Here is a 25,190-nt window from a genome sequence, read left to right as displayed (position 1 = left end):
AGCCTACTTTTAACTTAAACTACCACTACCAAACTATCTTTCCAAACAGCTGTACAACTCACATTCCTACCACCAGTGAGCAGTGGGTTCTGTTTCTCTAGAACTTTGGGTTCATAGCTGTCCTATCAGACAAGCCATCTCAGCTGTGTTTTAAAAAACTTAAAATCTGTCAATGACCCCTGAACTTTTATATTTATTTATATATTTTTATGTGTGTTTTGCCTGCATGTATGCAAGCACACCATGTGTGTGCAATGCCCACAGAGGCCAGATGGGAGTGCTGGACCCCCAGAACTGGAGTTTAACACACTGCTGTTAGCTGCCATGTGAATGATGGAAACTGAACCCTGGTCCTCTGCAGGGGAAGCCAGTACACTTGACCAATGAGCCACTCCTCCAGCCCCCAATGACCCCAGAACTCTTAAGTACCGTCTCATTTGCTTACGTGTCATCTTGTCTTCTCTGGTGCAGTTATCTGTCCAGACACTCTACCCAATTCTAAACTGGGCCATAAACTTTCTCAATGTAGATTTTTAAGAGTTCTCTGTATTTAAAAAATTTTAATTCTAGTGTTTTTAGTGTTTTTGTTTCTTCAAATAAACTTTTTATGAAAGTTTCTTTTTAACTTTGAATATATACCAAACTAATAATACGCATTCTTTAACTCTTCTTTCCTTTTCTCCTCCTCACTGATATTATAGTCTTGTTTAAGGTCACTTTGGAGCTATCAGGGTTTAAAGAAGGGGATAGGCATATAGGACAGAAGGGGTATTACTAATAGCTAATTTCTTTTTTTTCTTTGAGACAGGGTCTCCCATAGTGCCAGGTGGCCTAGAACTCACTGGATCTCACAGATCCACCTGTCCCTGCCACCTGAGTATTGGGATTAATGGCGCACACTACCATGCCCAGTTTATTAATAAGTATTTTATATTTTATGTGTATGTGTATATTGCCTGCATGTGTATAAGTACACCCATGTCATGCAATGGCCTCAGAGGTCAGAAGAAGGCATCAGATCCCCTGAACTGGAGTTATGGACAGATGCTAGCTGCCATGTGGGTGCTGGTAAATCGAACCCAGGTCCTCTGCAAAAGCAACCAGTACTCTTAACTGCTGAGCCATCTCTCCAATCCCCTAATAGGTAATTTTTAATGCAGGCTAGATACTATAAAAATGTGACTATCTCATAGATAGATGAGAGAACTGAAGAATATTGCCAAAAATCACAGCAAAAGCTATTTGCTGATGAGGTGGCAGGACCAACGCTCACATTAGGGTACTCCCATCTGAAATGAGCTCCTAGAGGCACAAGGGCATCAAAAGCATCTCTGGCTGCCATGAAAGGGTCACACTGGGAAGCGGTCAAATCTAAACCCAGACAAGGGAAGTGGACCTCCATGATGGGATGCCTCCAAAGGCAGTGGCTCTGTAAGGAATTTGTATTCTATTCTGTGCTTATACAACGTAAGAGCGATTCCACAGAGCTGCATGGACTTTCCTGCATACTGTTATGGACAAAGGGATCTTGAACTCATTTTCTACCTCTCCAATTCCTCCTTAACTATCCCACTTGGGTTTCCTCTACCCTACATGGTGAATTATCTCAACTGATTTTGAACTATTGAACCAGTCTACCCGCCTGACCACTTAGCAATGCATAATTCTACACACTGCTAGTTCCACTTAGTATTAACATGCCACAAATTTAGAAATGCAATACCATCTCCCAAGTCACTCGTACACACGCCTTTCACGTGTATCCACTACTGCTTACCATGCCACTACTACACATTGCCTGACCTCAAGATCTCAGTGAAATGCCTTCTCTACTCAACCCCTCTCACTCTTCACATTCTGCTTGCTGAGTCCAGGAGATGGTGCTTTCTGAGGCCCTCGCTGGTCCCCAAACCATCTTTCTTTATAATCCTGTAATCACTTCTTACATTTGTCACAGCAAATTTAAGTTCTTTCATTTATGAATTCAAAAAATATTTGTCAGAGCTGGAGAGATGGCTCAGCAGTTAAGAGCACTTGCTGCTCTTACTGAAAACCCAGGTTTAGTTCCCAGCATTCACATGGCTGATAACAACTGTCCTTAACTCCAGTTTCAGGGAATCCGAAGCCCTCTTTCGGCCTCCAAGGGCACTGCACACGTAATGATTTCCACATGCAGGCAAAACAATCAAATACATAAAATTAAAATAAGATTTAAAAATCAAAAAGAAATTTCTCAAGTAACTGTCCATGTAAAGGTGTATGTTAAGATCTTTAGCTAATGTGTAAACTCAGAATATTTTATCTTTTTAAAAAATATTAGTTAGCCGGGCGTAGCAGCGCACGCCTGCAGTCCCAGCACTTGGGAAGCAGAGGCAGGCGGATCTCTGTGAGTTCAAGGCCAGCCTGGTCTACATATTGAGTTTCAGGACAGCTGGGGCTACAGGGAGACCCTGCTTCAAGAAGACAAAAAAAAAAAAAAAAAAAAAATTAGTTGTAGTTAAGTAATACCAAAAAAAAAAAAAAGAAAATGAGAAGAGACTGATAAAAGAGTGACAGCAAGGCTTTACTTTGGGAAGTCTTAAGGATGGTGACATTTGGATGCCTGGGCGATCAGGCATGATGGCACACACTCCTAACAGGAGGATGAGGAGTTCAAGGTCATCTTCAGCAACACAGCTGGACTAAGGATGAGGAGGAGAGTTAATGGGCTAGCAAGGCATGAGTATTCCAGGTAGCGGCAGAAGTCACAAGCCAAGTAAGCAACAGAAGCTTTCCAAAAAAAAAAAAATTTAAATGTCAATTTAAACCTAGAACCAATATACAAAAAAATATTAAATATAACAGTCCAGGAAGTACTCAGATATGATGAAAAAAAAGAAGAAAAAAAGAAAACCTCTAATAAATAAATAAAAACCCACAGGCAGCACACAAATGCCCCAGGTTTAGTATTTTCTTCTCTTTTCAATCAGTTAGCAAAAATCACAACACCCATTTTAAAAGGCCTGTTCAGATCTAAGTTATGCTTTTTAGAATAGCTATGTGACTCTGGGAGTGACTCAAAGTCATTCTAAGCATTAGTTTCTTCACTAGAATAAAGTATCTACCTCAGGGCTAGGGGTGTGGCTCTGTAGTAGAGCCCTGGCCCCACATGCAGAAGGCCTTGAGTTTGATCCCTAGCACCACACACCCACATCTACCTTGTGAAGATTTCTTGGGCTGGAGATGGAAGGGGGACCAACAAATAAAACTCCAAATAATCCTAATAAAACAATACTCATCAAATAATAGCTCTATTATTATCCAAAGAACTCAGTATTTGCTTGTTTTTAACTTTTAAAAAATTTTATGTGTAGGAGTGTTTTGTCTCCATGTGTGTAAGTATACCCACATCATACAATGCCTGCAGAGGCCAGACGAGGGCATCAGGTCCCCTGGCACTGGACAAAGGTTGTTAGTTGCCATGTGAGTGCTGGAAACCAACCTGGTCCTCTGCAACAGCAGCCAGTGAGTGCTCTTAACCGCTGAGCCACCTCTCCAGTCCCTGATGGCTGTTGTATTTTAAAAAATCTTTTGTAAGACTAAGTTATAATAAGCTTTCTTTTTGAAATATTACTATAAGACCCTAATTCTGCAGAAAGCTCTCCACAAACACGGTTTATGCTCTGTGGTTAAGTCTCAGAATGCAAGATTAGAAAGTCAGTGGCAGCCCTTCTACACCTGCTAGTAGCCTCTTGTCCTGGAAGAGTAATGCTCTAGGTGCCCTTCTAGTCTCCCTCAGTGCTGGAGAGTGAGTACCCAGATTTGGAGCATGATGTAAGATATTTTTCAGAGTCTATACAGTGAGAATGGCATAGACTAGTTTGTATAACTCTCATTGAGATTGTACACAATGTTCATGTGCTTACTTGTGATGGTCTTTAATTCCTAAATTACAATGTACATCGTATTACCTTTTGGGGGGTCTTGTTGAGACAGGGTCTCCCTGTAGTCCCAGCTGGTCTGGAACTCACTATATAGACCAGGCTGGCCTTAAACTCATAGAGATCCACCTGCCTCTGCCTCCCGAGTGCTGGGATTAAAGGTATGCACCATGGCGCCCAGCGTATATTGTGTTACCTTTTAAGAAATATTTTTATGGGGCTGGAAGGATGGCTCAGAGGTAAAAAGCATGCTCTGCTCTTCCAGAGAACCAAAGTTTGGTTCCCAGCATCCAAATCAGGTGGCTCACAATCACCTGTAATTCCCAACTCTAGGGATATCTGACTTCTTCTGACCCCTGAAGGGATCAACACTTATGTGCACAAAACTACATATAGCACACACATAAATACATAATTGAAAATAAAAAATAAAATCTTGCTGGGTGTAAAGACCAAAAAAAAAAAAAAAAAAAAAAAAACCTTAAAGGAATTTGTGTAAGTCATTCTTAAACACCTCAGAATTGGGAATCACAATCTAAGAGGCTGGTTAAATTACTCTTCTGAACTTCCATTTACTAATTTGTAGTAGTGACCCACAGAGGACAAGCCACCTGCACAATGCATGCAAAGGGGCTCCTTTGGATAAAGATCTGTACTAATGGTACACTGCTTCTCCTCACCTCCAAATACTCTTCCTAATTCTGCTAACACCTTCCATCTCCATCTCCTAGTCTCTCTCAAGGAAAAGAAGAGCTTCAGTTCTGCACCACCAGCTGAGGCCCCCCTCTGCAGTGCCAACACTGTTGCTAACTGTCCTTCCCAGTCTCTGTCTCCATAAATTTTGTCAAGACCTACCACATTCAAAGTCCTCCAATGGGTTGCAACCCACCTATAATCATCCTTCTGGCTAACCTTGGCAGCTTCAAGCAATCAACTGGCCTTTACAGTATCAGCTTTCACCACCTAGCACAAGATCCAAGTTTTGTGGCTTCCAAGTCTTCGAGTGGGCTTCTTTAGACTGGGAACACTGAATGAGCTGTACCATGTATCCCTTGGGAGACATGGCCCCCTTGGGCCTGAGTGATGACTCAGTGGGTAAAGATGCTTGTAACTAAGTCTGACAACCTGAGTTCAGTTGCTGGGACCCACATGGCAGAAGGTGAGAACTGACTCCTGCCAGTTGTCCTCTGACCTCCACATGCATACTGCAGCACATATGTATCCACACACATTAAAACAACTATAAACAGAACAAAATAAACAAGGCTCACTTCCACAAAATGAACATGACTGCTTCTCTCTATGAAATATCAAGTATCACATTCTTCTATGGCTCATTAACCTACACACATAGGGAGCAGAGGCTTAACATTAGTTCCTATGAGCCCCAGGAACTCATATTCTTAAAACTATTGAGAAGCTCTTTCTATAAGGAGAGGTTAAGGGGGCTAGAGAGATGGCTCAGAGGTTAAGAGCACTGGCTGCTCTTGCAGAGGTCCCAGGTTTGGTTCCCAGCATCTACACAGTAGCTAACAACCATCCATGATTTTCAGTTCCAGGGACTCCAATGCCCTCTTCAGGCCTCTTTGGGCACTGCACACATGTGGTGCACTTATATACATGCAGGCAAAACATTCATACACATAATAAAAAAATTTAAATACAGAACACAACTGCACATTTTTTGGTGCTGATTTTGAAATCAATCAGTTCTATTAATCTCATTCAATCATTTCTATGACATAGCTGGAAATCAGGACCACAGTTAATATCAGAATCACATTACAGCACATGAATGGATTAAGCTTCTTTTCATCTTCTTTATATCTCATACTATTCCTCTCAGTGTCTAGAATGTTTCTTGATTTATTTAACAAACATTTTACACTTATACCATGCCACAAGGTTAGACATAAGGAAAGCAAAAAGAGTAAGACAAAGTCCCTGTAGGTAAGGAACTGACAGGAGTTCTACAGTGTCACATACAAGTGTCTAGCAGTTACATACAGCCTGCCATGGAAAGAGACATGGAAGAGGTGAGGCTCCACAGGCACTGCCAGCTCCAAAGCACCTGCACCAGACCCTGGACATAGGAGCCACCAGCGTGGCTAACTGTAGACAGGAAATGATCAAAAGATCAAGAGCTCCAGGGAGGGATGATAGGGGGCAGGAAAAAGGGGGCATACATTCCAGATAAGGAGTCAACCATTTGTCAATGACGGGACAATGAGATAGGAATGAAGAAAAAACAAAACAAAACAAAAAACAATAGACATGAATATTGTGCAGGCTCTGAGTAACAGAAGTGGCCACATTCACAACACAGACTTGGGAGAAAAGTGGAATCCAATCTGAGGTGTGTTGGGTTTGAAGTACCTGCAGTATAGATGGAGACATCTAGTTAAGAGTCCACATCCAGGAAAACAAAGCTGTCATGGCTGTTAGAAAGGGAAGTAGGTGAAGACTAAGGCCTGAAAGCCAAAGGGGTGACCCACAGGAGAATGAATAGAGAAGACAAATGACCAACAGCAAAACCCCAAGTACATGGGCAGTTAATGCATGAATGGGGGGTGGGGCAAGCAAACGCAAAAAATCCTGAAGAGAAGCAAAAAGATGTCATCCTTAGTTAGGAACACGCCAGAGGTCCAGGCCTAAAACATGGACTGATAACTAAGACATCTGCAAAAACAAAATAAAACTAGTATATAGTCACATATTCCTAAGGGAATGGAAAGACATGCAGTTTATCAAGGGCTTTCTGGGTAACTGTTAAGGAAGATCTTTAGTGTTGGTACTTTGCAATTATTCAAGGATATGACTTAATTTAAAAAATACAACAAAAAAGTAATAAGACAAAGATGATGTCAGTCAGGGTTGTGAGTGCAGTGGGTAGAAGACAAAATGAAAAGTGAGCAAAGGAGACAGGAGAGCACAGGCAGGATAGAAACTGACTGAGAATCTTCTAGAATAAATAGTCCTGAAAAAGGTTTTGTTTTTCAGATGGGAAAGATCTGGCCATGCTTAAAGGCTGTGGGATAGAAGGCTGTAGGGAAAGTGCTCAAAGTCCAGGAGAAAGAAAACAAATACTTCTTTATTGCCGCCCATTACCTGACCAAGTCCTGTGCTCAAATAACTTACTTTCTACCAAGAAATCAGAGAACAAGCAAGTACTAATATCAGACAAGTGAGTGGTGCCAATGATAAAGCTCTGAGTAATGCCACTTTTTAATTTTTTAAAAAATTGTATGTGTATGTGTATGTGCCATAGCACGCATGTGGAGGTCAGAGGACAACTTTCAGGAGTCACTTCTCTCCAGGGATGGAACTTGGTTGTCTGGCTTCACCATTCCAAAATGCCACTTTTTAGACAGAATGCTGACACAAGGCTTCTGAAGAGTCCTGAACGATACAATTCCAGCTTTACACAGATAGCCAGCACCTCTACCTTACAGATGAGATTGAGGTTCCGGCAGATTAGGTAAGAGGTCTAAATTATGCAGCAAGGAAATGGAACCCAGATCTAACAAACACAGACCAATCGCCTTTCACTAAACTGTGTTTACTATTCAATTTTCCCAACAGTGAAGATCAACAGCAGCATTGTAATGGTGGTCTCTGGCCTCATGTTAAAGGACTACAGGAAAATAAGAGAAATTAGCACAACTTTCTCAATAGGAACCAAAAGCTATGAAATAAGAGATATGGTAGGAGCAGAGAATGATTTCTGAAGGTTCAGTGTTCAGTTCCAACACAAAAACATAGGCAAGGCTCCAAATTACAGACAGGCTTCACTCTAACAATGTCCAACTAAACTGTTGAGAAATCCCCAAAGATCTCCTTCATATAATTTTATGCAGTAATCATGTTTCCAGATTGGCCATGAAGACAGTTATTACTATCATAGTAACTAATAAAGCACCTACTACTATCAAACCCTATGTTAATGCTTTTTACAGTAGATCTCATGTAATACTAAGGCATTACTCCTCCCACCTTATGGAGCTGAAGACTGACGTCTGGGGAGTTGAGTGATTTGTTCATTGGCATAGTGCAAATAAACCCTGACACACACAGCCCACCGCCCCTACTCCAGTCATTATTTCTTAGTCTCAATGTTAGGTCCCAGAGTACCTTTCTAAGCTGTTCGATTGGTCAGTTTCTCGCCAATGCTAAAACATTCTTTTTTCCGGTGATTAGAATACTAAACATATTAGCACTTTCATCAACCTCTCTTCTCCTAAGTCTCTACCAAGCTTGTCTCTAAAACCTCAAATTGACAATCACTGGGAGTTTACATAACCAGATCCCTACAAGATAACCCTGAATGTGTTTATTCATTCAAAGTTACAAATCCCACTGGACAATGTCCAACCCATAACCTGTAAATACTAACGAAAAAATGCCATTTAAGAAAACGCAGGCAGCTGGGGGTGGTGGCGCACGCCTTTAATCCCAGCCCTCGGGAGGCAGAGATAGGCGGATCTCTGTGAGTCCAAGCCCAGCCTGGTCTAATTAGTGAGTTCCAGGACAGCTGGGGCTACAGGGAGACCCTGTCTGAAGAGATGGCTCAGTAAGGACCAGGGTCTGCAAGCAAAACACTTACAGACATAAAATTAAATAAAAATGCAAAAAAAAAATTCTAATAAAAATAAACAAAAAGCAAAGTAATACAGGCTGGGTGTGGTGGCACACACCTTTAATCCCAGAGTTTGGGAGGCAAAGGCAGGTGAATCTCTTATGAGTTCAAGGCCAGCCTGGTCTTACAAAGTGAGCGCTAGGCCAGCTGGGGCTACAGGGAGGCCCTGTCTCAAAAAGGCCCCCCCCCCCCCCCCAAAAAAAAGATAAAGCAGGCAAAAGTCCGACCTGGTCATAATCAAATGTTCAGTTCTTAACTATCCTTGGCTCACCCAAAACTATAAACGCCCCGCCACGCCGAAAACCCTAAAGCCTCTGGGATTACACACTAACCGGTTACTGATCACCAACAGTGAGCGGTCCCACGTGGGTCAGCACCCAGGCCGCGCACTAAGGAACTGCTACACCACCCGACCCCGCAGCAGCCTCCAAACACCCTCTGCTTCCTGGGCCATCCGAGCCGAGGGCAGGAAGCAAGTCAGAAGCATGCCATGCCCGCGGCTATGACCTTTCCTGGGCGCTAAATCTGTCACCTGAAAACCCCTGGCGGAGTGGAAAGGTCGAAGCCCGGGAGCCACCCGGAGTCCGGAGCGAGGTCGCTGGCCGGGCCCACCCGCCGCAGCCCCGCTGGAGGAAGGACGCGGCTGGAGGACGCGCCCGGCACTCACCCCGCAGCGGGCCGCACATCCGCGGCCGTCAGCCGGGAGACGCTGGACGGCCGGCCCGGGCCGCCCGCGAAGAGGCGCAGGTACAGCGGCAGGCGCCGGGACGCCCCTGCCGCCAGCAGCCAGCGCGCGGGTCTCAGAAGGGCTGCCATAGCTCTGCCGACCCTACGGTGGGATGCACGCTCCTGCAGAAGGACAGGAGGAGCACGTGACGGCGGGGTCGCCGGCGTGGGACACACCAGAGCGGGGCGCGCCCAGCGGAAGGGGACGTGCGGACTGCTTCGAAGCTTGCAAGGTGGCACAGACGAGCTCCCTACAGTCTCCGGAGGGAATCCCTGAGCCTCTGTCTCAATCACCGTTTCTTATTTCTTATATGCAGCGTTTCTCTTTCCACAGTTCATCGCCATCCCAGGCAGTTGGGTCAGTCCACCCCTGCGCTTCGCAGTTGGTAGAGTCCAGAGAGGTCGACTCCGCCCAGGTTCGCGCAGGGGGATTGTGGGGGGCCAACTAGGTGCAACCCCGAGGTTCCTCTAGGAGGGCCGACCGTGCAGATCCCTAAATCGGGGATATTTCTCCCTCCCAGAGCTGCTTCTTGCTCTGGCCCTTCTTGCTCAATGACGAAGTTTCTGCCGTAGCTCTCAAAAACGCGGGCCAGGCCAGAGGAAACGTTGGCGACCTTTGGGCCTGTACTCTGGGCCACCAAGGTTAAACAAAGTGATTTGTATGATCGGGGCTGGGGCCAGTGCAGACGAATATGCAGGTAGACCCCTAAGTACAGACGCAGTGTCTCGCTTTATGAAATAGATGGATTCTAACGAAGATCGTGTAGTTTTAAAAGCTGGGATTGGACTTTCTCTTTCCCGCCGCCCACTCCACCTCTGAGTAAGTGCGCCTGTTAGGAAGCATGGTAATAGTGTAATTGTTGGCAGGTAAGTCTGGGGCTTGCCGACTGGAAGAGTTGCCTGTGCAGACACGTGAACGCGTTTTCCTAGCTGTCCCCCGACCATCACCATGTGAACAATCAGATTCTCCTGGAAGTTCTCCAGTGATAATTTTCCATTTGGCTATTCATCCTGCCAGACAACAAACTTTTGAGAGCACAAACTGTGGCCTCTCTTTTTTTTTTCTTTTTCTTTTTTGTAAATAGCAAAAGCACTTAGTTCAAAGCACAGACTCCTTACATTAAGCATATTTTGAATGGATGTGTATTTGGAGATTACTTATTTTACCTCTTTGAGAGAAGAGGGAACTGATACCCACTCACCCCAACCCCCAGAAAAAGGTTTTACTCTGAGGTATACTACTGAACATTATTTTATAGTATAATTTATTCTCTGGTTCAGTGTTTATTTGAGTACCTGTTTTGTGTCAGACACAATTTGAGACCCTGGAGATACATCATCTGGGGAAAACAGAACAAGTGTGAACTCAGCTGAAACTCTCCAAAGTTTAGATTAGAGACAAAGAACTGTGGTGTAAAGTAAATCAGAATAAAGGAGTTGAGAATGGGTTACCATCTGTGATGGTTAACCTCAATTGCCAACTTGACAGGATTTAGAATCACCATTGAAACAAGCCTCCGGGCAGATCTGTGAGGGATTTTCCAAGTTAGTATGGGAATTCCCACACTACAGCACCATTCCATGGGCTGGCTCATTCCATGGGCTGGCCCAGCTGGATAAAAGTTCCTCAAGCTCCTGCTGTCATGACTTTGCCATGATGACCTGTACCGCTAATGAGGAACTAAAACAAGCCATTTTTCCTTAAGACACTTTTCTTGGTCAGGTAGTGTATTGCAGCAACAAACAAGTAACTAATACACCACTTGAACAAAAACCTAAAGGAAGGAAAGGGAGGAAGCCTAATAATTGGAGGGGGGAAAAGAAAGCAAGCAGTTTCAGAGAACAGCAAACCCTAAGGCAAGTTCAGGCATAATCGAATCAGAAAACCAAAACAGACTGGATAAATGAGTAGAAAATAGGGGTGGACATGGAGGTCAGAGAGATACGTGGGAGTCCAATAGTGCTGGGTGTTGTTAACTTGGATTTCTAGAAGGCTTACCAGTGTACATACAGGAAGCTAGCCTTCAGACTTAAGACTTTTTGTTGTTGTCTTTTTGAGGCAGGGTCTCTCTGTAGCCCCAGCTGTCCTGGAACTCACTATGTAGACCAGGCTGGCTTTGAACTCACAGAGATCCGGCTGCCTCTGCCTCCTAAGTGCTGGGACTACAGGCGTGCGCCACCACACCTGGCTAGGACTTAGACTTTTATTTCTAAATGAGATGGACAATCACTGGAAAGTTTGGTGTGTTGCTGTGATATGAACTCTTTTGCATTTTAAAAAATATTTTATTTTATGTGTATGAGTGTCTTGCATGCATGTATGTCAGTGCACCCCGTGCATGCAATGCCTACAGAGGCCAGAAGAAGAGGGTGTCTAATTTTTTTTTTTAAAGGGTATGTCTAGTTGCTGTTTGGAGGGCGGTTGTAGGTGGAAAAGGGCAAATGGAAGTAGAATGGTTCTGGGGCTGCAGAGGTGCCTCAGCGGTTAAGAGCAGCAACTGCTCTTGCAAAGGACCCGGGTTTGAATCCCAGTATCCACATGGTGGCTGACAACCATCCATGACTCCAGTTCCAGGGTATCCAACGCCCATTTCTGACCTCCATGGGCATTGCACGACATGGGTGCACTTACATGCAGGCAATACACTAATATACATAAAATAAAAATAATAAATTTTTAAATGATTTGGATATGGTGGTGTATGTCTCTTCTGTAATCCCAGCACTTGGGAGGAGTATCAGAAGTTGTTAAAGGCCAGCTTTGGCCACATATCAACTTGGCTATGTGAGACTGTATCTTGAAAAACAAACAAACAAAACAAAACAAAAAAGAAAAGGGGAAAAAATACAAGTGGAAGAAGGTAGAAATAGAGGCAGACTTTTTGTAATGTGTACTGTAGGTAGTCTATGAAGGAGGGAGCAGAGGTGTTATCTAAAGAGGTCACAAAAAGCTTTGTTTTTCTGAGGTAGGAGAAATAAAGTAGGATGGCTTAGTAGGTAGAAGAGCCTCTGGCCAAACCTGACAGGCTGAGTTCAGTCCCCAGAATCCCCATGGTAGAAGGAGAGGACTGACTGCAAGTTGTCTTCTGACCTCCACATGCATGCCATGGCACACATGTACCCACATATATATATAAACATACACAATAAATACATAAAATGTAATTTTTTTAATGAGAGGGGCTGTAGATAGGGCTCTGGGGTTAAGAGCACCTGTTACTCTTGCAGAGGATCTGGGTTTGGTTTCCAGCACCTACGTTAGGCAGCTCACAACTGCCGGTAACTACGGTTCCAGGTAATCTAATCCCTTCTCTGACCTTTCCAGGCACTGGCATGTATATGGTACCCACAGAAACATGCAGGCACTCACATATACACATTTTTCTAAAGATGGGAGCAATAATATGTTTAATGTAGTTTAAATATGAAGAAGTTATAAGTATGGGTTGGGCATGGTAGCACACACCTTTAACTCTAGCACTTGGGAGGCAGAGGCGGGTGGAGCTCTTGTGAGTTCAAGGCCAGCCTGGTCTACATAGCAAGTTTTGGGTCAGCCAGGGCCAAATACATACTGAGATCATGTCTCAAAAAAAAAAAAAAAGATTAAAAAATATTCAGAAAGCTCTGACCACTGGTCATGGAGCCCTGCAGCCAGGGGCAAGGTACAGCTGCCCCATCCCGCAGTGGCAGCACCTGGCGGGGGTGGGCGCTGAAGCCTGGAAGCCTGGCAGGAGAGTTTAGAGACCAGGACCAGGCTGGAATTCTGGGAGGCATCACCAGGCAAAAATGTCCAAATCTACAGAGAATGAGCACCTAGCCAAGTCTCTGATTGCTGTTTTCCAGAAGTATAAAGGTAAGGATGGAACAGCAAGCAGCAAATTCTCCAAGACTGAGTTCCTCACCTTCATGAACACAGAGCTGGCTGCCTTCACTGAGAATCAGAAGAACCCAGGTGTCCTTGATCAAATGATGGAGAAACTGGACCTCAACAGTGATGGGCAGCTAGATTTCCAAGAATTTCTAAACTGGATTGGCAGCTTAGCTATCGCTTGCCAGGAGTCTTTCCTCCAGAAGCTCATCTAACCCTCCCTTTTCTTTCTAGCCACCCAGTCACCACCTCTTCCTCCAGCCACAACTGCACTGAGCCCAACATACTCTCCACACCATGCAGTCCACCCCTGCTTGTAGAAATAAAACAATGTCTTTTTTTTAAATGTTAAAAAAGTGTTCAGTTCCTTAGTCAGATTAGCTATATTTTTAGAAACTCAGTAGCCAGAAGTGGCTTATAGCTAACCAAAGAATATTTCCATTTCGTAGAAAATTCTGTGAATGAAATATCGATGATGCTTAAAAATCAGAATACCTTGAGGGAGCAATGTGGGATGGAAACCAATGCAAACAGGAAGGGATTGACTTTTAGAAAAGAATGCAGACTGAGCCGGGAGTGGTGGTGTAGGCCTTTAATCCCAGCACTTGGGAGGCAGAGGCAGGTAGATATCTGTGAGTTCAAGGCTAGCCTCGTCTACACATTGAGTGACAAGGAGACCCTTTCTCTAAAAAGAAAGAAGGAAGGAAGAAAAGAAGGCAGACGTCCACACATTGAGGAAGACTAGGAGTATGGACAGAAATGTGCCAAGACTGGTAGAAGTAATCGTGATAATGAATGGATCTTCTAAATGTTTATCCCTGAGAGCATATCCCCAATTATGATGGCTGTTCCTTAAATGTCAATTTGATGGAATTTAGAATCACTTTGGAGGCAAACTTCTAGGAGTATCTGTTAGGGCTTGAGGTGAGAAGAACCACCCCAAATGTGAGGGTCAGCCTCCCATGGTGTGGGAGTCCCAGGGTGAATAAAAAGAACAGAGTGAGTGGAGAACCAGCATGCACCTCTGCTTCCTAACTACGGATGCAAAATGATGAGCAACCTCATGCATCTGCAGCCACGCCTTCCCCACCATGAAGGACTGTGTGCCTTCTTAAACCATGAGCCAAAATAAATCCTTTTCTGCTTCTGTCAGCTATTTTGTCACAGCAAGAAAAGTGACTAATATACCAACCAACATTCTGCCACTGTGACAGATTCTGTTAGCTATTTTTGTGTAACTGTGACAAAATACCACATATGAACAGCTTTAAAGGAGGAAAGACCAATTTTGGCCCATGTTTCAGAGGGCTCAGTCTATGGCTGTCTTGCCTCCTTTACTTGGGCAGAGCATCATAGTGACCGGAGTGTGTAGAAGAGGAGGTTCCTCACCTCATGGTGGACAGGAAGTAGAGAAATAAGGAAGGGACTTTGGACTAGGTGTGACCTTCAAAGACATGGCCTAGTGACCCAGTTTCTCTCTTTAGGCCCCAACTCACAAAGTTTCCACTACCTCCCAAATATTACAGCACCATCTGGGATGAAGTGTTCAACACATGAGCTTATAAGGAACACTTCATATTTAAATAACAGCTTTCCATCCTTGGTGTCAAAGACTCATGGCCATCTTATAATACAAAATGCATATAATCCATCCCCAAGAGTGTTCAAAGTCCTAACTTCGTATATTGTTCACAAGTCCAAATTCAAAGTTGCTTCTGAAATTCAATACATACTCTTAGCTTTGAATCCCTGGAAAAAAATATTCAAGGGCCTTGGAGAGATGGCTCTGCAGTTAAGAGCACTGGCTGTTCTTGCAGAAGACTTGGGCCGAATCCCAGCACCCACATGGCAGCTAACAACTGTCCATAACTCCAGTTCCAAGGGATTCGACAGCCTCTTCTATCCTCTGAGGGCATTGCACGACACAGGTGCACTGCTACATGCAGGCAATACACACATATCCATAAAATACAAATAATAAAATATTTCTAAAAAGTATTCAAAAACAAATTATATACTTCAAACATACAATGGCACAGAATAAATATTTCCATTCCAAAATGGAGCAAAGGAGACATAGAAAAGAAGAATGAGATCAAAGCAAGACCAAAACCCAGCAGGAAGCATTAAATCCTATAGCTCCATGTCAGCATCCAAGATGTGGTATTATGTGAGCCCCAGTAGTCTTGGGTAGCCCCATGATTTTGGCCTTGTCATTTGTAAGGCTGTGCTCCATGCCTGCATCTTTCCTCGGTTCCATGCCCCCAACATCCTCAATATCCTGGGGTTTCCATTGCAACTTATGTACCACCACAAATTTTCACACACTGCCCTTTCAGGCTGCCTGTAGGGATCTTGAGCATGCCACACATTGCTTGGCCTCCCAGGCCTCCTATTGAAATCTGGTAGAAGCGTTTATAACCCTGTATCTCTTACATTCTGCATATTTGAAAAGGACAGCATAATGTGGATGACACCAAGATCTGCTGCCAGCTTAAGCAGTTGCTTGGTTCATGGCCTCAGTGACCTGTGAGTGCCTGAGAAGCTGAGCACAATGAAATGAATCCTGGAGAAGCAACTTCTAAGTGGCTCTTAGAAGGCCACTTAGAACAGGGTACCCTAGCAGTGCTTTTGTGTTAAAGGAAAGTCTTGCAAATGAATCTACTCTTCCATATCCTTGACCCCAGATGAGGTTTGGCCAATTCATGAGATGCCTTCAACGCATCTTTTCTATTGTCTTAAAAGGAGCATTAGCTCCTTTTTAATGGTATTAATCTTTTTAAGAAACTGTGTGTAGGTTTTCTAACTTAAGCTCCAAAAATTTCAAGTCTTTCTACTCTGTTTTTTGCCCCCAGGTCTCACTGTAAGCCTGACTACACACAGTTAACAATAACCATGTCATGGTCAGAATGCTGAACAGCCTTGAAATTTCTTTCACCAGATTAATTAGACTTTAGACTCGGTCTCCAACAGTCTCATTACATGAACAAGAATCTATTTAAGTTCTTGGCCAGATGTAACATAAATGGCCTGTAGTCCAATTCCCAATCACATCTTCCTTTCCATCTGAAACCTTTTGATCCTGATATGATGTATTTTTTGTTTGTTTGTTTGGTTGGTTTTATTTTTCGGGACAGGGTCTCACTATGTAGCCCTGGCTACTATGGAATTCATTATGTTGACCAGGCTGGCCTAGAGCACAGAGAGCTGCTGCCTGCCTCTGCCTTCCTGTGCCACCATGCCAGGTCTGGAAGTTAAACTTGATTATCAATTTGACAGGATTTAGAATTACTATGGAAACAAGCCTCTGGGCATGTCTGTGAGGGACTTTCTAGATTAGGTTAGTTAAGGCAGGAAGACCCACCCTGCGTGTGGGCAGCACTGTTCCATGGCCTGGGATCCCAGACTGACAGGAAAAAGGGAGCTGAGCAGCTGCATTCATCTCTGCTTCCTGATTGCAGATGCCACTTGACCAGCTGCCTCAAACCTCCGCAACCATTAATTCTCTGCCATGATGGACTCTACCCTTGGACTGCAAGCCAAATCAACTCTTCCTTAAGTTGCTGTGATGGTTAGTATTAATTGTCAACTAACAGGAGGCAAGCCTCCAGGCACACCATGAAGGACTATCTAGATTCATGTTAGCCTCTGAGATTGTCTGTGAGGGATTATCTTGATTGCATTCATTGATGTAAGAAGACCCATCTTGATTTCGGGCAGGACAATTCCCTGGGCAGGAAATCCTGAACTGCCTGAGAGTGGAGAAAGCAAGCTGAGCAGGTGCACATGCATGAATTGCTCTCTTCTGGCTGTGAACATAATGTAACTAGCTGCTTCAAACTCCTGGTACTGGGGCTGGAGAGATGACTCAGTGGTTCAGAACACTGGTTGTTCTTGCAGAAGACCTGGGTTCAAATCCCAGCTAACATGGCAGCTAACAACTGTCCATAACTCCAATCCCAGGGGATCGGACAGCTTCTTCTGACCTCTGTGGGCATTGCATGACACGGGTGCACTTATCTACATGGAGGCAATACATGGATACACACAAAATAAAAATAATAAAATAAATAAAAAATAAATAAACCCCTGTTGCTGTGACTTCCCTGCCATGGTGCGCCAAACAAATCCCTTTTCTCTTAAGTGGCTTCTCTCGGGGACTTGTCAAAGCAGTGAGACAAGTAGCTAATTCAGCCAGCCTTCACTGTCTGTGTTCCCATCAGCATTCTGGTCTCCTGAGATCCCATTGGGTCACCCATTAAGCTCTGCTTACAGCAGTCTAAACTTTTTCCCTCCTATTCCTCCAAACTTCTACAGATTCCTCCTACAAACTAGTTAAAAGTCTTCTGACAGCACTGTCGGATAATCACAGCAATAACTTGAATTCTCTGGTATAAGCTTTTTCTGGTGCCAAACACTTTTTGATCATGGCTAGGATCTCCCACATGATAAACTCTCAACCACTGAGTTATATTCCCATCCATTATGCTTCTTGAAATATGTAATGGCTACTAACAAAATCTACCTGATATTTCTATAGGCATTTAATAGTTTACCAATTGGCACAATAATATTTTAATATGCAGAAAACATGAATAAATTTTTGTTTTACATAGTCTGAGAGCAGCAAATCTTACCGTAAAACAAAAGAGCAATATTATATATATTCCTTTACTGATTTTTAAAAAAATTTTCATACTGTTTTTTTTTTTTTTTGAGCACCCGAGTTTTCCAGGCAGCAAATTAAATGTTATTTTAAAAAATGGTGTCCTGGCTAGTTTTTATTTGCAGCTTGACACAACTAAGAGTCACCTGGGAAAGGAGGAGCTCAACTGAGGGATTTCTCAGATCAGATTGACCTGTGGCTATGTCTATGAGGAATTGTCTTGACTGTTGATTGATGTGGGTGGGCCCAGCCCACTATTGGTGGTGCCACCTCTGGGCAGGTGGTCCTGGGCTGTATAAGAAAGCAGGCTGAGCACGAGCAAGTCAGAAAGCAAGTTTCTTCCATGGTTTCTGCTTGAGTTCCTGCCCTGATGCCCTTCAATGGTAGATTGTGACCTGGAGGTGTAATCCAAATAAACCCTTCCCTCCCCCAAGTTGATTTTGGTCATGGTGTTTATCACAGCAACAGAAAGCAAACTAGAACATTAGTGATATTTACTCCTTCCTCCCAGGCCTTTCGAGAAATAGTGGGTAAAGAAAAGTGTTCACAGCACCACACACTGTAGCTGTGTTGGGCAGCCTGATCTGAAAAATGTTGAAGTGTGAAATATTCTACAACCCAGAAGCTTTTGAGCAGCATAGTAACATTCAAACAGCTTCAAATTTTGGAGCATTTCACAATTTCACTGGTCACAAAGAGATAAAAGCACTGGGTTGACAAATGTCCCCAGCTGTTCACCTGGCAGCTTGAGACCTGGCCATGGGAACAATCTGGCTGAATTGACTTTTCCAACAAAACTTGCTCAAACATCAAAGCTTGCTGTTGCTCTTGTAAAATTTTCACAGGACTGGAGGGATGACTTAGTGGTTAAGAGCACTGACGCCTCTTGCAGAGGACCCAGGTTTGATTCCCAGCACCCGCATGGAGGCTAACAACCATCCATAACTCCCATTCCAGGGAAATTTGACACTTTCTTCTGACCTTCATGGGCACCGCACAACACAGGTACACTTACATACATCCAGACAGTACACTCATACACCTAAAAATATAAATAATAAATAAAATATTTTAAAAGTATTTTCACAAAGCATTAAAGAACTGACAGTATAGTCTTCATAGACATAATCTTCATGGAAGACTAAAGTTTCATAAAGAAAGAAACACCTTCAAAATCCTCAGCTGAAAGGAAGATGTTCAACACCCTAAATGGGAAATGCACAGAACAATAGATATTAATCTTGTTTTGCTTTGGCCAATAAACTTGTTTCTTGCCTTATAATAGTTTACAAGAATCACAAAGAATCAGAAAATAACACTGATTGTTCATATCTATATGCTGGCCTTTTTTGGAATCTCCACCAATTTCCCACACAAACACATCCAAAATAGTGTGAGCATAGAACTAAGTTATCGCCTGGAGTTTAAATGACTATTTTGCTCAAAAGCCTTAACATATTTTAAGCAGCAGATTTCATGTTTAGCTATGACTGGGTTTTCTCTTAAGGCAACTTAGCTGATGAATCAAAGGTTTCTTTCATCTGTGAGTTTATTTTTCATACCCAAATTTATTCATGTATGTAATTCCCAATTATTCAAAAAAATATTTTGCTCAGACCCTTGTTTGCATACAGCCCCAAGATTTCTCATTAAGAGCGGAGGTCTGCCGTGTTGTTGTTACACCCATTAGCAACACTTCTGTCAAACAGTGATTCTTACATAAGTGCACAAACCAGCAAGACAGATGCAGGGTCATTTACAATAAGAAAATAACCCATGTTGGCAACACAGAGTTGTTGCTGATATTTTCCCAGGGTTACCATGTGTGAAGGCTGGAAAGTTTATGTGTTTCCCATAGGGCAGATAATGTCTGGATAAATCAATATAGAATGCTGGTTAAACATAATTGGCATCTCAATGTATTATACAACTGATTCCCTTCAAGACAGAAAATGGTTATGATTCTTAGAACAGCCCAAAACATGCCAGGCGTGGTGGTGGCTGATGTCTTTAATCCCAGCATTCAGGCAGAGGCAGGCAGAGCTCTGTGACTTTGAGGCTAGCCTGGTCTTCATAGCATGTTCCAAGCCAGCTGGGGCTACAGGGAAACTCTGTCTCAAAAATAAAAAAGAACAGCCCAAAACAAATTTTGGGAAGTTTTTTTTTATTGAACAACTGTTGTCAGTAACTAAAATGTGACATGTTTATTACATACCCTGGTTAGTTGATGTTTGTGTATTTTTTTTTTCATTTTGGGTTTTTTAAGTCTTTTTGAAAACAGGATTTCCCTGTAGCCCCAGATAGCCTGGAACTTGCTATGTAGACCAGACTGACCTTAAACTCACAGTGATCTGCCTGCCTCTGCCTCCTGAGTGCTGGGACTAAAGGTGTACGCCACCATACCCGGTTTTCATTCTGTTTTTAAGGAACTAGAAAATATATTTAATTTTCTCTGAGTGTATGTAATGTGAAATTTCTGTTTTTCTTTCTAATGATTAAAAATAAGTAGGGTACTTTTATGCAAATTGCCTTCTGATAATTTCAGTTTAACTGGTAAAAGAAAGATGGAAAGATTTGACTTGGTTGTTGTGAAGAACATGTGAAGGGCCATGTAATGTTGCTGTGGGGTGGAGCACTTGCCTAGTGTGTGGGTTCAATCCTCACAACTGGAAGGAAAAAAAGAATTTTCCATTGCATTAAGTTTTAAGACCCTGATATATGGTCATATCTATTCCTAACTAATATATGCCCTTGATCAAAATGGTAATTCTAGAAATGAAATCTGACCTAATAAACTCATTGGTTGGCCAAGTTGAACTCTGAATTCATATTTTGGTCTGTTGTAGGTGCCCTATCTGGGTGCGTGAGTGCTTGTTCACGACTCCCCAGAAAATGTAACTTGACAGGATTTTGGTATTGGTTACCACTTCCTGCAAACCCTAAGAATGGGTCAGTTGATGTGTCTGAAGGAAAAATTGCTATCAGAGAAGTTCTGACCCTTGTAAATAGGGACTTGTGATTGTGCAAAGCCTAGCGATCCCTGAGCTCTCCAAATACATGAATAAGGATTTTTCCACTACTGATTTTAAATGTGGCAATGGAGATTAAGAGACAAGAAAATCTTTCCTTCAGGTAAAACCATTACAGCCAGATTGCAGGTCGAAGAAAGTCACCCTTGGGTGACAGGAAAGGGATCCCCTGCCCAACAGGAAATTGTATATGCTCAGGACTGTGACCACTGTTGATTATTTTCCCCCTTTGCCATTCCTAAATGTGATTTAAATTATGATTATCTAGTTTTATTTCCACTTCTATGCATTGAGAATGTTGGGGCAGGAAAATCTGTAATTTAGGTCATGATAAGCCTCATCCAGGCCTAAATGGAAGGAGTGCAAACCACATGCAAATATATGACATTGAGCAGGAGGTAGAAAAGATGTTTCTGACTTTGGATTGTCTGCCACTCACTGGAAAGTGAGTTATATTTTTCCAATTGATTGTGACTCAGTTGAATTATGTTAAGACACTTAAAATTAGTCAGGGAAGAAAGATGTACAGTTATTGTTACATATTGGAAGTCAAGGGACAGCCCATATTAGCATTTTGTAGTTGTTGTACAATGATTTCCCTATATACATACTTTGTGTGTGTGTGTGTGTGTGTGTATGTGTGTGTGTGGTATTCATGTATGTACATATGCATGTGGAGATTAGAGGTTGACTCAGGTATCTTCCTCAGTCACTCTGTTTTATTTTTTGAGACAGGGTTTCTCACTGCTGGTTCAGCCAGACTAGGTGGCCATTGAACGCCATGGCTCTGCCTGTCCCTGCCTCTCCAGCATGTGCTGCCCTGCCTGGCTTTTGTTGTGGACTCTGAGGATCCCAACTCAGATCTTCATACTTGCACTCACTTTACTGACTGAACCATCTTCTCAGCTCCCAGACATTCTTTTGATTTTCAGTTTCTCTTCCTCTCACATACACTCACTCCTGGTCACAGAGATCAGCATGTGTCCCTGGCTTAGTCTTTGAGAATCTCATCCTTTTGGCTAGAGGGTTTTTTTTTTTTTTCAGGAACCCAAACCAAGCCAACTGGAAGAATACATTCAACTTTACCACTTTCATCAAGTAGGAAAGATAGCTAATCTTTAAGTCCCAAGGCATGGGGACAACAAGAAGAATCAGAGTCAAGGAACAAAGAGAGGGCTGATGATATCATCTCTGTTATAGGAGATCAGAAATCACTTTAAGAGACATTTTGCAGCTTGTACTAGAAAAAAGGCCTGATTCATTACATGTTGAATTTTGGATAGAACCATCATTCTCTCTAGCTTTAGGGTTATTCTTTCTATTTTTCTAAGCATGAATAAGTATTCATTCTGTATTATCTAAATGTTTAAGTTAATCCTCCACACTTTCATAATTTCCTTTAAATTTTTTTTTGGTTTATTATTTTTATCTTATGTGTATGAGTGTTTTGGCATGCAATGCCCATGGAGGCCAGAAGAGGACATCAGATCCCCTGGAACTGGAGTTAAGGATGGTTGTTACCTGCCATGTGGGTGCTAGGAATTGAACCCAGGTCTTCTGCAAGAGCAGCCAGTGATCTTAACTGCTGAGCCATCTCTCCAGCCCCTCCTATCATTTTGTTGATTATAAGTTCATTATGTTTTAAAAAATGATACACTGGGGCTGGGCATGGTGGCCCACACCTTTAATCTTAGCACTTGGGAGGCAGAGGAAGGCAGATCTCTGTAAGTTCAAGGCCAGTCTGGTCTATATAGGGAGTTCCAGGTAAGCCAGTGATATGTAATGACCCTGTCTCAAACACTTTCCCCCACAGAAAAGATACACTGAGGGCGAGATGGGTCAGCAAGTTAAGTTAAAGCACTTGCTGCAAAGCCTGATGACTTAAGTTTGATCCCTCGAACCCTAATAAAGATGGAAAAAGAGCAAGCTCCCCAAAGTTGTCCTCTGACCTACACACACACACACACACACACACACACACACACACAAAATAGTAATAATAATTATCTTAAATGATATACTGAAAATGGTGAAAGATTAAAATGTAACCAAGCTATCACACAAAATTTCAAGTGCCAGGTGTGGCAGCACATGCCTATAATCCCAGAACTTGGGAAGTAGGGGCAGGAGGATCAGGAGTTCAAGGCTAGCCTCATCTACATAATGAATTCAAGGCCAGTCTGGGCTATAAGAGACACTGTCTCAAAAAATTGAAAAAAAAGAGAAAAAAAAAAAAAGAAAAGAAGAACATAAACAAAAACTCCCAAAGTGTCAGAAAGAGAATCAAAGATAAATGAGTTTTTCTTTCTTTCTTTTTTTTTTTTTTTTCATCTTTTTGAGACAGGGTCTCCCCGTAGCTCCAGCTGTCCTGGAACTATGTAGACCAGGCTGGCCTTGAACTCACAGAGATCCACCTGCCTCTGCCTCCCGAGTGCTGGGATTAAAGGTGTGCACCACCATGCCTGGACAAGTGTTTCTTTTTTAAACCCCAGAAGATTGATCTGGGAAGGAAGCTCAGTAAAGTGCTTGCCTTGCAAACATGAGGACCTGAGTTCAATTCCCTAAACCCATATAAAATAAAGCTGGGCATGGTGGTGTGGTGTGCATTTGTAATCCCAGCTCTGGGGAGATGGAGACAGGTAGATTTTTCGTGTTTCCTGGCCAGCCAGCCTAGCCTACTTGGCAAGCACTAGGCTAGTGGGAGACCCTGTCTCAAAAAAAAAGGTGGACAGTTCCTGAGGAAAAACACCCAAAATTGTCTTCTGGCCTCCACATACATCCACACCTGCAGGCAGGTCAGTAGAAGACATACTTGGGTTCATTTGAGGTTTTTCAGAAATTCTTCCAACCACTGCTGATGTCACTCATCTCCAAACTCTTATGCTCAGTGTATAGTCAGTATCACACAATTCAGCATTTAATCATACCCTTTCATTCTGCTCAGTCCACCTTCTCAGCTGTACCAGTCAGGACTAAGAATCCAGGTCTAGCTTTATGTCTTCCTTGGTTCTGATTCCTGGAACACTGCTGTTATTTGTTGACCAGATTCAGATGTGTTAATGCAGCTCTAGAAATCTTCCAAGTTTTAGATTCACTTAGGCCTGAGATCATGAGGTTTGTATCACATTTGATCAGTTCCTACCCTTTTGTGATTAAAAAAAATTGGGGGGGTGGGTTATGGGGCTAGAGAGATGGCTCAGCAGTTAAGAGCACTGGGTGCTCTTCCAGAAGACCCAGATTCAAATCCCAGCACCCACATGGTGGCTAAAAATCATCCTTAACTCCAGTTCCAGGGGAATCCAACACCCTCTTCTGACCTCCACAGGCACTGTACGACATGGGTGGGTACAACTACATATATGCAGGCAATACACTCACACATAAAATAAAAACAATAGCCGGGCATGGTGGCGCACGCCTGTAGTCCCAGCACTTGGGAGGCAGAGGCAGGCGGATCTCTTTGAGTTCAAGGCCAGCCTGGTCTACATAGTGAGTTCCAGGACAGCTGGGGCTTACAGGGAGACCCTGCTTCAAAAAGACCAAAAATAAATAAATAAATAAATAAATAAATAAACCAAAACAAACGAACATTATTTATTATTTTTATTTTATGTGTACGAGTGTATTGCCTGCATGTATGTGAGTGCACCCGTGTCGTGCAATGCCTTGGAGGTCAGAAGAGGGCTTTGATTCCCCTGGAACTGGAGTTAAGGACGATTCAGAGCCACCATGTGGGTGTTGGGAATCAAACCCGGGTCCTCTGCAAAAGCAGTCAGTGCTCTCAACCGCTGAGCCATCTCTCCAGCCCCGATTTATTTATTTTTATCTTATATGTATTTCGCTTACATGTATGTAAGTCTACCATGTGTGTGCTATGCCCACGGAGATCAGTGGAATCTACCAACAGTTCTTAGCTGCCAAGTGAGTGCTGGGAACTGAACTAGAGTCCTCTGTAAGAGCAGTCAGCGCTCTTCGCTGCTGAGCCATCTCTCCAGCCCCTTTTGCAATTTTAGATGTTTAACAAGATCCTTCCTTCAGTTGCACCAGATACCTTTTGTTGATTTCCATGACTTTGGAGTTCATATTTGTTTTGCTAATCGAATGGGTGTGGGAATGGCGCAGGCCCTTTGGGAGGAGGAGAGCAGTGTTTAGGAGAGTTCCCTTTGGACAAAGCTCCCAATGAGCTCTTTCCTGTTTGATTTTTGTTTGCTTCCTAAAACTGCACATGGGACAAAATTATTTTATCCAAATGCCAGTGATTGAAACGCCATTCCAAAGATCTGTCAAAGGGTAAATCATAAAATTTGTCTAAAAACCCATTTGTTGAGTTTCTGAGCACTCAGAG

The 25,190-nt window shown here is 43.0% G+C and overlaps 1 protein-coding gene across 1 annotated transcript in view; it reads right to left on the bottom strand.

Annotated features, from left to right (window-relative positions):
- The window catches only part of Lrpprc (leucine rich pentatricopeptide repeat containing), a 96,838-nt gene extending 87,412 nt beyond the window's left edge, over window positions 1-9,426 (bottom strand). The window contains exon 1 of the mRNA XM_008823084.3: window positions 9,224-9,426. Coding sequence (XP_008821306.1) covers window positions 9,224-9,372 — 149 coding nt within the window. The 5' untranslated portion in view covers window positions 9,373-9,426. The remainder of the gene's footprint in view (window positions 1-9,223) is intronic.
- Between the last annotated feature and the right edge of the window lie 15,764 nt (window positions 9,427-25,190).

The sequence above is a fragment of the Nannospalax galili genome, unplaced genomic scaffold, assembly GCF_000622305.1.
Source record: "Nannospalax galili isolate Female #2095 unplaced genomic scaffold, S.galili_v1.0 scaffold286, whole genome shotgun sequence".
Lineage (NCBI taxonomy): Eukaryota > Metazoa > Chordata > Mammalia > Rodentia > Spalacidae > Nannospalax > Nannospalax galili.
This window is presented reverse-complemented; position numbering and strand designations above follow the sequence as displayed.